The sequence below is a fragment of the Lutjanus erythropterus genome, chromosome 1 (assembly GCF_056507025.1).
Source record: "Lutjanus erythropterus isolate fLutEry1 chromosome 1, fLutEry1.hap2, whole genome shotgun sequence".
NCBI classification, from domain to species: Eukaryota; Metazoa; Chordata; class Actinopteri; order Lutjaniformes; family Lutjanidae; genus Lutjanus; species Lutjanus erythropterus.
In genome coordinates, this window is record NC_139317.1 from 24944154 (window position 1) to 24959804 (window position 15651).

Consider the following 15651-nt stretch of genomic DNA (forward strand, 5'->3'; position numbering starts at 1 on the left):
GGTTTAGAACAGTGATTACCAAGCTTTTTCTGACATGCCCCCCTTTCAGAAACCAAAAAAAGTTTGCGTCCTCCCCACCCCATAATTTTTTTCTATCAATTATTAACAATAATTGGGGATGGAACTGATAAAACAGGATTCAAACGTTGCAGTGGCTTTGCACCCCCCAGGTTGGGAAGCACAGGTTTAGGAGTTTAACAGCTCTGACCATGGCGTCCTCGGTTAAAGGGACGGTTCTTTCCACTGAACTAAACCCGCTGACCGCATCACTGTGCATGCAAATACTCATGGACCAGAGGCTTGTGCTCCTGACAGTTTGTGATGTAAACATTATTGCTGTCCTCCTTGGCTGAGCTGTAACGTCTGGTCCATGAGTAGATGCACGCTTCCCTCTTCCCTCTGATAGGATTAAAGGTGTGGTACAGGAGAAATAATATAGTTCATGACACTGCTCACAGGAAGCTTTGTGGATTATCTTGAGTAACAGCTTCATGATTTCTAGAAAGAGATACTGCTGTTGAGTTTATCAGATGTAGTGGGGGTTTTTTAAGCTCATTCAGTACCACAAGCCGAGAGCAATCTAGTTCTATTATATTGAAGAGAAGGCAGACAGCTCTATGGCCGATATCTACGTAACTTGGCATCTCATACCAAAACAATATGGATGAACGAATAATACTACACTTCTTGATTTTGAGGTGAACTGGCTTTTGAAATTCTTGCCAAGTACTTTTGCTGCACATCATGCCCCCCCCATCTTACCTGATGTTATCTGGACACAACTGGACAAGTTTCTTCAATTAAACTGCTCATTAATTGAGATTTTAATCTCATCTAATGTTATTTTTTATTTAAACTTTTGTCAACTTATTGGTCTTCAGCGAAAACAAAATTCACAGTGACAGTAGTATATTTACAAGCACAGGATAGATCTAATGAACATGAAAGACGCACATCCAAGCTTCAAAAACTGTCAGCAGAATGATCCATCTCGAGAAACTTTTTTTTTTTTTGCTTCCATATATATTAGAATAACATTCTGTAGCTCTATTATATTAACACCCTTCCACTAAAATTGCTGATGTCATGTTGCTCCATGTGGAAAACCTGACATGGGTTCACAAGTGGAAAACAAGTTATTTATGGGTTGTTATGTTGGGTTGAGAGTTAACCGCTCAGAGAGGAAACACTTGCAGAAACATGGAGATAATTAATATGATCCCCGTGGGAAAAAAAGTGCAGGTTAATCAAACTATTAAAGTCATGAATCAATGTGGAGTGATAAACTATTTTCTAATCTGCCAATGAAGCTGGTCTAAAAGATACGTTTATGTCAAAGTGTTTCAAACCAGGAATTGATTTGTCTGTTTTGAATATCAAATTTTCAAACCAGGAAACACAATTCCCATGAAACTTGCCGCACATGCCCTCGGGGGAGTTCGCAGTATAATTAAGATACATAGAGGCTGGTCCTTGTGTGCGCCGGTGTTATTTTATGGTTTGTGAACAAGTCTTACAGCTCATTATCAAGGTCTCTAACAATCCTCTCAGGACTATTTAGGACAGACTCCTCTTGTCTCGCTTATAAGAATACTAGGGTGTGTAATTGAGCACTTTTTTAGTGATAAAGGCTCCTAGCAGATAAGCTTGTCACTTACAGCATTTCAGAGCATCTTTTCCGCATATAAAATAAATTATTAATTTGTTACATAACCAGTAGAACATTTTGTTCATTTCAGCTACTTCCATTGCAGTATATTCATATATATGCACTTGTCATAGACCGGGTTGCATGGATTAAACAAATGTGAGTGTGGTCACTTTATTCCTCTCTCTCTCTGCCTCTTCTTATTTTATCACCATCTTTTTCTCATGGTTTCCCTCTCGGAGGGGAGGGGGCAGAGAAAGGCGAGGTTCTGTTGTCAAATCTGTCAGTCTAGCCAGCCTGGCCCCTCCCACATCAGTGGAGGCATTACATACTGCTGGTGCTCATGCTCTTAGCAACCGTGCCTCAGCAACAGAGCCACGGCAACAGAGCTCCACGGCAACAGCGTGCCGTGTCTCCCCAATGGAGCTGCCATTGGGCGGACCAGCGCTCAGGCACTACACCCAGAGCAGACCGAGACCTCACCGACAAAAACTGAACTACCGTCCCAGCAGACCACAGGTACTGTGAAGGAGGATCAGAGAGGTTTTTGTAAAAATGGAGTGTGAGGGAAAGGTGTTGTGTGTGAGTGTGAGGAGAGAAAATGGAAGGGAGGGAGAGATGTAATAGGGTACAGAGGGGAGAGGCAGGGGGAAGGGAAGGACGGAGGGGGAGTGCTGTAAAAGATGCCTGGTCCCATTGTACCGGTGACCGGCTGTTTGAAAAACCCACACTTGGTATTTCACTGAATGTCTTCTCGTGCTCTCACTGAAAAAAGCTCTGGCATTTGTATTTTTTCATTGGACTGTCTCAAAAGAGCGCGTGTGTGTGATCATCTCCATTTTCCACTGAGCTGATCATGTTGTCACAGAGCTATTAGGCTGTAGACATATAGTCACTCCCTTGGAGCCAATGGCCAGGGAGACAAAATTCAAGCAATTCCCTTGACAGGATATCATATAACGGTGACTTCGGCTAAATTTGTGTTCTGCAGTCAACCTCCTGGCTTTTATTGCTACTTGTGCACACAGATGTTAATATGATCAGGATGATGCAAAGCTACAATTTTGATATCACATTACCTACATTGGCAAAATGAGTTATCCTGCTCTCATTCCGCATGTAAAATCCAGTGACGCCCCCCCACTGCACGTTACTGAGCAACTGATTCCCAGGAGGCTGGTTTGTAGCATGATTCAAACCAAAATACACCTATAGAGGCAGAAGAAACACTAGTGCCAGAGTGTGTGGGTTTTTCCAAAGGTTTGGGTTATGTAATGTAAAGTTTCACATGATGCAAGTTGCTCTTTTGCATCAGTTTGTTTGATCTGTGGTGTAAAATGTGTTTTCTGTGTATGTGTGTGCTGATTAGGAGACAATAATTGAGAGTGACAATGAAGTCCTTGAGTTCATGGGGAGGGTGGATGAAGGAGTTGAAGAGTTCTTTACTAAGAGAGTACTTCCTACTGATACAGTGTGAGTATCACCAGCTGCCACATCAGCCTCTTAATAGATCCTAACCATGCTGCTTTAATAGCCTTAAACTGTAGAACCGACTGCACGCAGTATTGATTTGGTATATGATCCTTTATATAGGAAAAAGCAAGATGAGGAATCAATCACAGTTGCTGAAGTGGCTCCTGCCAGCTCTGTCCCTTGTCCACCCCCAACGAAAACACTCAGGAGGAAACTTGGTGATTTCTTTACACTCAAAAAGAGACGAGGTCTGAAATCAGAAGCGAGCCAAGAGGGGCGCCCCAAAAAGGCATCCATCGCTGATTTCATCCGCCCGCTCAGGGATGTCGCCAGAGCCGAGAAAGAAAAAGATAAGGACCGAGTCAAGGAGCACGACAAGGAAAATGAAAAGGAGAAAGCAAAAGAAAATCCCACCGCTGTTACTGGAGAGTCGGCTGTTCAGGAGACACCTGTTTCTGGTGCTCCACTGCTGAGGGGTGATGCGGTGCCTCCCCGCCGAGCTCTCAGAGAGGGGAAGTCCCAGTCTCTCATTTTGCTGTCTGGATCAGCAGCAGCAGGGACTGCTAATGCCAGAAACACAGCAAAGGTGAGTTTTAGTAGAGTTGAAGAAGACCTCAGACTTCTTCTGTGCACACAAAAGGTTTATTTCTCTGAAATTTGATTCTTAAATCTGTGTTGGTGAGGACTTCTACTTTGCCATGATAATCCATCCACCGCACAGGTGTGGCATATAGAGATGCTGATGAAACAGTGGGATTATTGTACAGGTCAGCTTTGGACTGGTCACAATGAAAGGCCCCTCTAAAATGTGCTGTTTGAGCTTGAAAAAATAGTTATTAGGCACTGAACTTTGGCTATTTCACAAACCAAAAACATAGCAGGTTTTCCTTGGGAATAACAGAGGGCGTGTCATATTCCACAAGTTGTTGTGTATTGTGTCGCACCTTCTGTTGATGACATTCTTGATTTCAGTGGTTCCGCTCAAACCGGTGCAAATGTGGCCTGGTTCATTAGATAGCACCAAGAGTCCAAGAATCTTGAATGGAACCATTTCAAGAACCAGAACAAATTTAGTGGAAAGGGGCCTTTATTAGCTTATCGTAACCTTAATGAATCACTTCTCACGCCTAAACCTAATCAACCTAACCAACAAAGGTAAACAGTACTAGCCAGTCAGAGGCAGAGTGGGATGGGTCATGACTTTGCCCTATTCGTAAAACAGTTTGGCAGATTTTTGAACGAACCTTTGAGAGAAGTAAACCTTTCTGTGCAAAGAAGTGGTCTTACATCTTTTACTCCAACTTTTATTCCAAAATGGGAGCAAAAAAAGTGCTGCATTTGTATTTTTGTTGAGTGTACATTTAGATCAGATCAGATATGTTTTAAAAAGCTCTCATTACTCTACTCTTGCTGATTTCAGAAACAATTTGAAGGCCAACATAGCTTTGAACAGAAACTCCATCTCATGCTTCAACGTATTGGAGTTTCCAAAGCCCAGCCAGGAGAGACACAGGTGTGTGAATGTCTAAATTTAGATGTGTTTACTGTAGGAGTCTACAAAAGTGTTGAAATTCCTCTTCTATTCTTGCAGAATCAGGAGGGAGAGATGAAAAAAGCAGAATCTGAAGGTATGTCTTTTTATCTATTTGATTTTTAATATGATCAAACACCTCACTGCTCCAGATTAGTGTTAATGAAGCCAAATTAGTCTTTGAAGTTGAGGGATTTGTGTCAAAAAGAGAGTCTTCTTCACATAGATCAATTCTCCATTAAAGGGATTTAATATCTCTTTGGGCTGATAAGACTGTTCTGCATCCATTATAGGGACATAATAGTGAATTATTTCCTGTAGTAAAATAAGATGTAAATTATCTCTGTGCCTCAGGTACTATCATTGACAGTAAACCTGAGCCGCCGCCTACTTTCTCAAAACCTCGAACGATGTCTGCATCGTCAGGTAAACACACACACACGCACACACACACACACACACACACACAGAGAGAGAGAGAGAGAGAGAGAGAGAGGCCAACTCTCTTATATGTGTATGATGAGAAGAGTTACTATAGTTTTTCATGAGGTTATATTTTTGTTGTGTTTTCAATTTTTGTTTTCCAGAATGGGTTTAAAAAATGTTTAGTTTTTATTAATTTCAGCTTAAGCATCATTTTAGTTTTTATTAGCTTGTAGAATATGAAATGCCCACTTTGGTTATCAGAAATTTTTTGGTCCAGTTGGGAACCAATCAGGCTCCAAAACAAATTATTTTTGGTTTAAAATTAGGTGCTTGAACTGGAATGGGGCTGGTTCCATGTTGGTGGACAAGGCCTAACAGTCAAAACATGTGCTCTCTGTGTGGGACAAATTTGACCAAATTGTCAAAGAGTAACACAAAAGACATTTCCTGTGTATTTGTATTATATTTTTGATAGTTTTTAGTTTGTTTTTGTTTTTGTCTGGAGTCTTGGATTTATTTTAGTTGGCTAAATGTTTTTCATACCTAGATTTAGTCTTTAGTTTTAGTTCACTATAATAATCTTGATGAGGAGCAAAATAATTTGCACTTTCATTTTTTTCTTTTTAGATACAAGGCATCAGATTCGCCCGAGTGTGTCAGCACACGAGTCAGCTGGGAAACCCGCTTTGCTTCCAAAGCCAGTTCTCAAGCCAGGTCCACCCCCCACAACATCTGGCCGCAACACACCTGAGAACGAGCTAGCCCAAATACAGGAAGGCGAGACAAACACTCCCACTAAACAGAGTCCAACCGCAGCTCCGTCCACCCCCGCTGCTCCTGTCCTCACTACTACCACCACACCCACTGCACCGACAATCTCAAACACAGTTCCCGACTCAACCGATTTAACAATTCCACCTTCAAGTACTGTACCGCCCTCTGACACAGATATATGCACTGACTCTGTTAACCCTACTGCAGCAGCTACTACACCCACGAATGTTACAGAGCTCAACAGCAAACCCTCTATTCCTGAAGCTAATGCTACTACCACTGAACCCACCCTTACAAGCACTGCTACACCCACAGAGCCCCCCACCACTGTCTCAGTTACTTCCACCTCCTCTGAGTCCATTACTCCAAGCTCTTCTGTCACTTCCAACTCCACCACAATAACTACACCTTCCATTCCCACCTCAGAAACTGTTTCAGTTGCCACGACATCAACAAATCTGTTAGCTGAATCAACTCTCACAGAGCCAAATGATGCTATTCCTGCTGCTGGTGGTGATGTAGCTACTTCTGTCATCACCACAGCTTCTTTACCCTCCACCAGCATATCAGATACTACTACTACCACCACTTCTGCTGCTGAAGCTAGTGATGATTCCACTTCAGTCACGTCTGCCAGCTCTGTAGCTTTAGTTTCATCATCAGTCACTAAAACAACATCTCCACTCCCTGACTCAAGTGATACAATTACATCTGACGCCCCCATAACCTCCTCCGCCTCCTCCCAGGTCACATCTGTCCTTCCTCCCACCAGTTCCACCTCCTCCTCCACCACCACTACAAGCCCAATATCCACTGACTGCATGGACTCTATCTCCACTTCCACCATCACTCACCCAGCTGTCCCTAACCCTGCTGATATATCTGCTCCCTCCACTTCCTCCAGTGGAACAAACCCCACAGACACCACTACAACCACCACCAGTCTAAACCGTGCAGATACCACTTCCACCACCAGTTCAGCAAATGCAGCTGCGATTAGCTCCCCACTTCAGACTGACTCAGATCCAACTAACACTAACAACGTCAGCACCACCCTCACACCAACTATCTCTGGCCTTCCCACGACTGATAACGCAAGTGCTACTACTCACCCTGTGACCAGTGCAGCACCCTCTAATGATAGTCCAGGCCAAGGTAATGACATGCAGACATCTGCTGAAGAAAGATCCAGTGTAGAGCCTGCAGAGAAGGAAACAGGTAAGTTTTTAAATTGATTGTTCCGATTATTTGAAGTGGGGTTGTATGAGGCACTTATCCATAGACGGTGTATTACCTACAGTAGACAGTGGTTGGCATGGCCCCAGTTTGGAGAAGACGCAGGTGTAGAAAGTTAAGCTACCTACTACTGTGGACAGGGTTAGCAGCAAAATGGAGTTTCCACACATTTACACCTAACAAAAAAAACAAAAAAAATTTAAGTGTACACTATGATTTAAAATCTAGATTCTCACACTGTGGTTGAAGTATCACTGGTGCCACTTAAGATCCCTCTAGTGGTACACTGTGGAATCGCCTAAAATTTTTACAAATGAAATAAATTAATTTCAATTAATTTAAAATAAGTTTAGTCTTTTCCTGTAATGGTTTTGTTTCAATAGCTTGCTAAATAGTCACATTCATGCATGGCGCACACATCACCAGGAGTAGTAATGATCTAAACTGTGACAGCAGTAAGCCACTGCCCTACTGTGAAGGCAGTGTGGCTGAAAATATTCTAAATATAGCATACATTGATGTTGATTTTTTTTTTGCTGTTGACCCTGTCCACAGCTGCGCATAACCTGGTAAAATGGGGGCGTGTTGAATGCCATCTCCTCTAGGTAATATGCTGACTATAGATAAATACCTCATACAACCCCACCTAAAAATCTGAACTATTCCTTTAAGTTCTTTGAGCATGTAATGAATGTTGACATGCACGTATGCATTTGTGACTATTGTAAGGTTTTTTTTGTCTCAGCAGCAGACGATGAGCTTGAGACGGGACAAAATAGCAAGCAAACTGAGACGGATGAGAGCAAGAAAGTCGTCAACGGTGGGAAGGAGAGCGAGAACGAAAAAGATAAACCAGCTCTGGCCAACAGCGAAGTGATAAAAAAAGACGTGCAGGAAGAAAGTGTGAAACCTGAAGAAGAAGCAGTGAAAACAGAAGTGGGAAAGGCTGAACCTGCATCAGGGAAAGATGGTGAGCTGTGCAGCGATGAGGGGGTGATAAAAGGTCAAAAACAAGATGAAACCAAGTCAGTGGCTGAGAAGTAAATCAAAAATAAAGAAATTGCTAAATATGGGACCAACTACTGTGACAGGGGCAGGAGAGGCCACAGTAAAGAGTAAAGGGGGAGGGTGGGGACAGACGATCCATGGCACTTCCTACAGGGACCACCATGTTACAGCAGCACACCACAAAGGGTGGGCCACTGGACCAAAGAACTGAGATCCCCTTGGTGTGATGTAATCAACAAATCCAGCAGTGTCTTTGTCCTTTTTTAACTTCTGTTTGAATTTTTGCATTGCACGTATGATTATGTACCATAAGACAACTACTGTGGTAAAATACGCCATGTTTACAATAGATGGATAAGAGACATAGTTATGACTATTAAATGGAATATTGAATTGACTGAGTCCTTCCCTCTGCTTTTTTGCATGGATGCATCCTTTCTTTGTTTATTTTTTTTGTTTTTTTTTTTAAAGAAATTATTAACTCAAGTAAACTTGATAGCTTTTATCTGGAGCTCATGGATTTCCTCAGTTGTCATTGTCTCTGATTGATAATGATCTCTTTGCCAGATTTGAATATCTTAATGTTCAATTTGCTGAAGATGCCAAAGTCATATTTTGTTTTTAATGACAGAACAGCAGTACTATCAAGGACACATAAAATAATGTAATTTTTGTTTACTTTAGCCTTCAAACACAACAACCTACCAGAGTTAAATTGTGCACAGCAGAGCTTTCCATAACTAAATTCTGAAAGGGAGTTTTTTTTTTCACAATTGAAATTTTTACAAAAAGAAAAAGAAAAAAAGTAAAAGTACATAAGTATTATAACCAAAATCTACTTAAAGTATGAAAAGTAAAAGTACTAATTTTGCATAATGGTTCCTTTCACAGTGCTATATTATTATAGAATATTATATTATTAGTTTTTTTTTTATCACAAAGGAGTATGTAAGAACATTTTAATGTTGTCATGTGGAGCCAACTTTAGATACTTTGTACACTACTGGATAAATTAGTAATATAGTATTGCTTCATATTATATAAGCATATATATGTTTTTTTATGTAAAAGGTAGCTACTAACTATAAGTGTAAAATGAATGTAGTACAATTAAAAGCACAATTTTCCAAAATGTAGCAGAGTAGAAATATAAGTAGTAGACTATAAAATAAAAATACCCAAGTAAAATATAAATAGCAGTACCTGAGCAAATATACTTTATACATTATACATAATATATACGTGACATACATTTATAAGGTTACAATTATAAGGTTACAACTACATACAGTGAAGCGTAAACCACTGCAGTTCATCATCCAGACCAGCAGGGGTCACTGGCAGTGATATCACCCAGAGACACACATTTACTTTACCCGGAAGAAGAGGACCGAGGGAAACGGCCGTAGCGAAATTGTTGTGGACTGTGTTGCAGGATTTCTTTTGCTATTTAAATAATCCAGTGAGTTTAAAGCCAGTTACCCCCTCGAGGTGTATTTGCAGGAGCGTTTAGCCTCGTCGTGCACAGGTAGAGATGTCGGTCGTGCCTCCGAGTCGCTCGGCTGCCGGCTGGCCGCGCGGTGGTGCCGTTCAGTTTGGGAACAAATACATCAGCGGGCCTGCTAAACCGCTCACACTGGAGAGGACCATCAACCTGTGAGTTCATCTAGATAAGTAATGCACATGTAGTTGGTTATCCGTATCTAAATGTGACGATTGGTTAATATATCCCGACGACCGGCAGTCAAATCTAGCATATCTAACTAACGTTAGCTTAATTGGCTAATTGTGTAGGCTCGAATAACTCAGGTCCCCACTAGAGCAAGAATATACAGATCACATCAGATAAAATACAATATATATGTGTCTTTGGTGTGGTTTGCTTCATAAGAAGTCTAACGTAGCAGTGGAAAATATTAAGAAAAATATCATATGGGATATTAACATAATATCCAAACATGTAATTAAACAGATTCCCTGTTTATTTCACTCCACGGTCACAGAAACTGGTGGCATCTGTTTTAATCAGGACTGCAGCTAACGGTTATTTTAATTGTTGGTTATAGAGTTGGAAAAAGGTTAATTAAGTAGAGAGTTGAGAGACAGAAAATTCTTTGTCAACTGCGTCGATTATTGATTGTTTAAAGTTACTTTTTAGCAAATAAGCAAAAACGGCAGCAACAATAAAAACGCACTGCTTTGAGCTTTTGAGCTATATAGGAATATATGCTGGCTTTCTTTGTCTTCTATAATATTGAATAGGGTTGCATAGCATGGATTTTTCTTGGCTGATACCAATAATTACCTGCTTTTCATTTCATTGTAATGTTTATATTGATCGTGAAATAGATCATAGCAATAAATAAAAGGTTGAGGTGAAGTGAGCAAAAGATAATGTAGAGAGTTGATTTCATTAAAGCTGCAATGATTAATCCGTTATTAATTGATTAATAGATTAAGTGGCGCCTATTTGGATAAATGGTAAATTGGTTTCAGGAGTATTTTTAAGAAAAAAAAAAAAAAAAAAAAAATCTGCTTTCAGCTTCTTAAATTTAAAATTTTTTTTGTTTCTTCACTCCTTTATGACAGTAAACTGAATATTTTGGTTTGTGAGTAAAACAAGACATTTGAGGACATCATGTTAGGCTTTGGGAAACACTGACATTTTTGTAGATTTTCTGACATTTTAAAACAAGCAATTATTAATCAATTAATCGAGAAAATAACTGAACAATATATATTTAACACTCCATAGCTCTGACTTAACTACATTTTACTGGCACTATTACAACAAAAACAGTTTTTGACTCTTCAAGTGTTCATTCATTTTTCTAGTAAATTACATCATAACTTCACAAACCTACTTTGGACTTTAAAGAACATTTTGCCTAAGAATAATAAGTAATAATTAAAAATTTCCATTATCAACTGGCCCAAATATTTGTCATGCATCCCAAATATTAAACTAAATATTTTTGTCTTTTTTACTGTTGGTCGAGCAAAACAATAAACTTTGACATGTCAGCTTGGGCTTTGAGAAGTTGTGATATGCATTTTTCATTATTTACATTACACATACATGATTTGTCGATACAGTAATCAACAGATTGTTAAGACGTACAGTAAATCAATCTGCAGCAATTTATCTAAAAATGCTGAGTACTCGTTCTGTCATCCTCTGTGATGATTCTCTCCTTTTTTCTGTATAACATCACACATGAATCATCTTTGATGTTTGCAATTTGCAATTTCACACATCTCACAAATTTCACTATTTTGTAACATGTTGATTTTTAAAAACATTAATGTTGTTGAAGCCCTGTATTAAACTTTACTTTTTCTAGCATGTAGGTATGAACATCACTGTAATGATCTCTGGTCATACTTTGACTTTTCATGTGTGTTTTTTTTTTTTTTTTTTTTTTACTTCAGATATCCTCTGACCAACTACACATTCGGCACCAAGGAGCCTCTGTATGAGAAGGACAGCTCGGTGGCTGCACGCTTCCAGCGTATGCGGGAGGAGTTTGATAAGATGGGAATGCGTAGGACAGTGGAGGGTGTTCTCATTGTCCATGAACACAGGCTACCTCATGTGTTACTTCTGCAGCTGGGCACCACATTCTTCAAACTGTGAGTAGTTCACATTCAGAGTTTCCTGTATGAATTAGCAGACTGAACAGTTGTATGACAGTTTGCTTCTGTCTTGCAGGCCTGGCGGAGAGTTGAGTCCTGGAGAAGACGAGGTGGAGGGTCTGAAACGCCTGATGACTGAGGTAGGTAGATCACGGCAGAGTTTGAACCTCTTGTTGCTGTGGTGATTGTGTTGTTAAGGTATAATAATTTTTGTTTGGATGTTAGATTCTTGGACGGCAGGACGGCGTGAAGCAGGACTGGGTGATTGACGACTGTATTGGCAACTGGTGGCGCCCCAACTTTGAGCCCCCACAGGTTAGTAACACAGACAACAGGGACAGTGAAAGGTTTTGAGGATTTAAAGGGATAGTTCTGATTATTTAAAATCCATAGGCAGTTTATTACCTCCAGTAGATGGTAGTTGACACACTCCCAGTTTGAAGAAGTAATGAGGAGTACCAACACAGCAATATACTTCTGTGGACAGGGTCAACAGCAAAATATGTTTTAACCAGTTAAAAAATAATTTAAGTTTATGCCACATTAAGGTTATTTTCTCTGCTTTACCTTGCTGTCAGACTTCTCTCTGGGATATGAAATATATCCACTTTCATCTCTTCCACAATTGTAGTTTCAGATTAGATTTATATATGATTTTGAGACTTGTGATTACACTTACTTTCACTTCCATTGCTAAACTAACAATATTACTAATTTACATGTCAAATTCTCAGAGATTCTAAAAAAAAATCTGGATGTTTTCGAAGGGTGCTGGGTCTTGAGTGGTCTGTCTGTGTATGAAGTGACTCACTGCTTGTCAGTGTGATGTAGAGTATACTTTACAGTAGAAATCAATGTAACACAACAGTTACTGAATACAAAATAATGCAGATGGTTGCCATTTTGTGCTTCATAAATCCAGAATGAAACATGAAAATGCACTCTGGATCCCAGGCTGAAGTGTCTGCAGTCAATCCACCATGAACACAACTGTAGTTTATATCTACGACTGTTAATGTGAACTGATCCAAAGTTATTTGTCTTTCAGTATCCCTATATTCCAGCTCACATCACCAAACCTAAGGAGCATAAGAAACTGTTCCTGGTTCAGCTGCAGGAAAAAGGTCAGTATATCACAATCCTACTTAAATAAAAGACATCTTAATTAGAAGAAGAAGAGTTCTAGTATCGTTGCTTCTTGTTTTGAAACCTTTTGTGTTTCCACAGCGCTGTTTGCCGTCCCCAAAAACTATAAACTGGTGGCAGCACCGTTGTTTGAACTATATGACAACGCTCCTGGATATGGACCAATCATTTCCAGTCTACCACAGTTACTGAGCAGGTATTGTTCATGTATTTTACATGTGTTTGGTCATTGAGTAAACAGCCCAATTTAACTACCGTGGTGTGTCATAGGGATTTGTCATGTTAATTTACTGGTAACCTGTGATTTTTAATCTGACCAATTAGCATCTTTCTTTCATGTTTGTAATTGAATAACATGGTGAAAATTTCATTAGCACCAGGTAACACAGTGAAAGCACTCAGTTGTTGGCCTGTTTGAGCTTCAGCTGTGGGCTGCAGGGTGGCATAAAGAGTACAAAGACTACTGCTCTTGTTTGATGAGCTGTTTTATAAATCCACCCAGTTGAAGTGTTTTAGCAGAACTCTGAAGCTCCTCCAAATTTAGTAACTTAACCTGGACTACAGTTTTTTTATACAAGGGGGGAAGCAAAAGGAGATGTATATATTTGCAGATAAAGATGAAAGACAACAGATTAGGACTGGACTTGACTACGCAAGGCAGCGTGCAGGACTTTCTCAATTTTACTCGTTCCTTTGCCCACAAATGTTTTTTTCAGTATTCAAGACTTTAATTTTTCTGAAAACGGGAATGGATTTATGGTGCAGGAGTAATTCCACAGAGCCAGCAAGACTCTGAAACGTAAAGGTGCCTTGCAGAGTTATCTTTTCAAACAAAAGTTACGTTTACATTCACTGTTACTCACCAAAACCCCTTGTATGTGTCCTTGAGATCAAACCATTGTGTTAAATTAGTTTCCTTCCTTATATTACATTTGCAACACTTTGCCTGTCACGATAACTACCTTTGTTGGCCAGGTATATTTGCAATAAGCGATATTATTGTCATTTTAAGACTGTTTTATGCCACTGCTATGATAATATAATAGCATAATAATGGAAGTACATCCTTTCAAAGAGCAATGAACTTTTATTTCTTAAAACATTGTAATTGGTATGTGAAAAATATGTTAAAATAACCTAAGTAAATACAAATAAAATAAAACTACACACAACCAAAACAACAAATAAAATGGACTCTGGGTCGGTTAACAAAACTTGCACTTAAATAAATATTAAACCTTTGGTACAGGGGTATACAGAATTATAGGTTAGTTGTACTGCTACCTTTTGTAAGCGCTATTTTTGAGCCAAGTCAGGTCGCGCGTGTTAATGGGCTCTTCTCTCTCATTTGACGTAAAACCCAAAATGTTTCCACACCAGGGCGTATGCAAACCTGATTGTTTTGAATATTTTGAATATGGTACTGTTTACATCCGTGTTTATTGCAGTCTTCTTCTCACCTGCCCTTTTTTGGCACATTGCTGTGTTTCTTGGTGCTACCTGCAGATTAGATTGACTGGACTGTGTATCATCATCAACTGCATGCAAATAGATGAGACAAACAAAATAAAGGCCCACTCATAGTGCTGCCAGAGGTCTAAAACTCCACGTCACCTTTAACAAAAAAGATAAAACTAAATTAAATTCAAAATGACAAATTGCAGCATTGTACATTATTGTGAAAACTGTTGTCACTTGACAGGCTGAATTTTTGATAACGATTATTTCTTTTTTTAGGTTCAACTTCATTTACAACTAACTTGAATGAAGAGAAGTTCGTCTGGCTGTCTCTGTGAGTGCAGTCCCGTCTGAGTGAAGATGAGAGACAATGTGGTGAAAAAATACATCTCACTTTTAGCTCAACTTTCACAAAGAAAAGCTTGTCATGTCAGGTATATTGACAGTCCACAGGGGTGTTTATACTGTCAGAAGAAAATGAAAATGTCATGTGTCTGGGTTTTTTTTTAATCTTGGAAAAAATACTAGCTTTTGTAGTGTAAAAGTCTGTATTCCAGTGTGGTAAGAATCTGGTTTTATGTCCTCTCAGAGGAGGCCAATGTTTGATTAAACAAACCACGTCATTGAGTTTCCTGTTGTTTTAACCTGTAACAATGCTGTGTGTGGGTTTTTTCTTTTTAATAAAGCAGTCCTTTGAGTAAGTTTTTATACATTTCAAAGAGCATGTGAGTGGCTTAAATTGTTCCACTGTCACAACAAAGTATAAATGTCAAAAAGTTTGTTGTGATTTCTTGTATATTTGCTAACAGAGAGGCAGAATCTTACAGGCTGAGTTCTTGTCCTAATCAGATGTAAACATGCCTATCAGAATTCCATTGTATGTGGATCAAGTGGATGTGAAAACCAATAGAGATCAGATCAATAGATCAGCCAAAATGAATATTTGGCTTTGCTCTAAAATCTAAAGTGTGATCAGCTGGTACATTCAAGTGTTTGGCAGAAGAATTGGAGATAGAGAAAGAGCTTACTTTCCCCTGACGTTTATCTCAAAGGCAGCTAAGTATTGCGCCAATAAATTGCATCAGTCACTTAGTTATGAGTTAAGTTAGTCTAAGTTAAGGTTATGTCCTGTGTTGCAGTCACATACTATGTGCTGATTCTAAGTTACATTCTTACACGACAGTCAACTTGGATAAAAACAAATCATCACCAAGCCTTAACAGAAACACATACTGGGCTTCTTACAATGTATGTAACCATGTTGTCTGTCTGTCAATTAATTTACTGCTTTGACCTTCACTTGTAGTTCTGCCAT

General features: G+C 39.4%; 2 protein-coding genes across 5 annotated transcripts; both read left to right on the plus strand.

Moving 5' to 3' along the window:
* Positions 1-1979: 1979 nt before the first annotated feature.
* On the plus strand, positions 1980-8493 carry LOC146332963 (uncharacterized). 3 transcript variants are annotated; one of them, XM_084718122.1, is made up of 8 exons: positions 1980-2167; positions 3018-3121; positions 3242-3707; positions 4542-4634; positions 4713-4749; positions 5007-5078; positions 5706-7070; positions 7834-8493. In XM_084718122.1, exons 1-8 carry the CDS (start codon positions 2069-2071, stop codon positions 8130-8132), a joined length of 2535 nt encoding a protein of 844 aa, XP_084574248.1. In that variant the 5' UTR covers positions 1980-2068; the 3' UTR covers positions 8133-8493. The 3 variants fall into 3 exon arrangements, with proteins under 3 accessions (XP_084574248.1, XP_084574257.1, XP_084574239.1); XM_084718113.1 differs by having other exon boundaries at positions 1981-2167; positions 7837-8493; XM_084718131.1 differs by lacking the exon at positions 5007-5078.
* A 969-nt stretch (positions 8494-9462) lies between these two features.
* Positions 9463-15055, plus strand: nudt21 (nudix hydrolase 21). 2 transcript variants are annotated; one of them, XM_084718145.1, is made up of 7 exons: positions 9463-9752; positions 11529-11729; positions 11809-11872; positions 11958-12047; positions 12781-12856; positions 12960-13074; positions 14616-15055. In XM_084718145.1, the coding sequence occupies exons 1-7, from the start codon at positions 9631-9633 to the stop codon at positions 14635-14637; spliced, it is 690 nt and encodes a 229-aa protein (XP_084574271.1). In that variant the 5' UTR covers positions 9463-9630; the 3' UTR covers positions 14638-15055. The 2 variants fall into 2 exon arrangements, with proteins under 2 accessions (XP_084574271.1, XP_084574279.1); XM_084718153.1 differs by having other exon boundaries at positions 12960-13070.
* Positions 15056-15651: the final 596 nt, after the last annotated feature.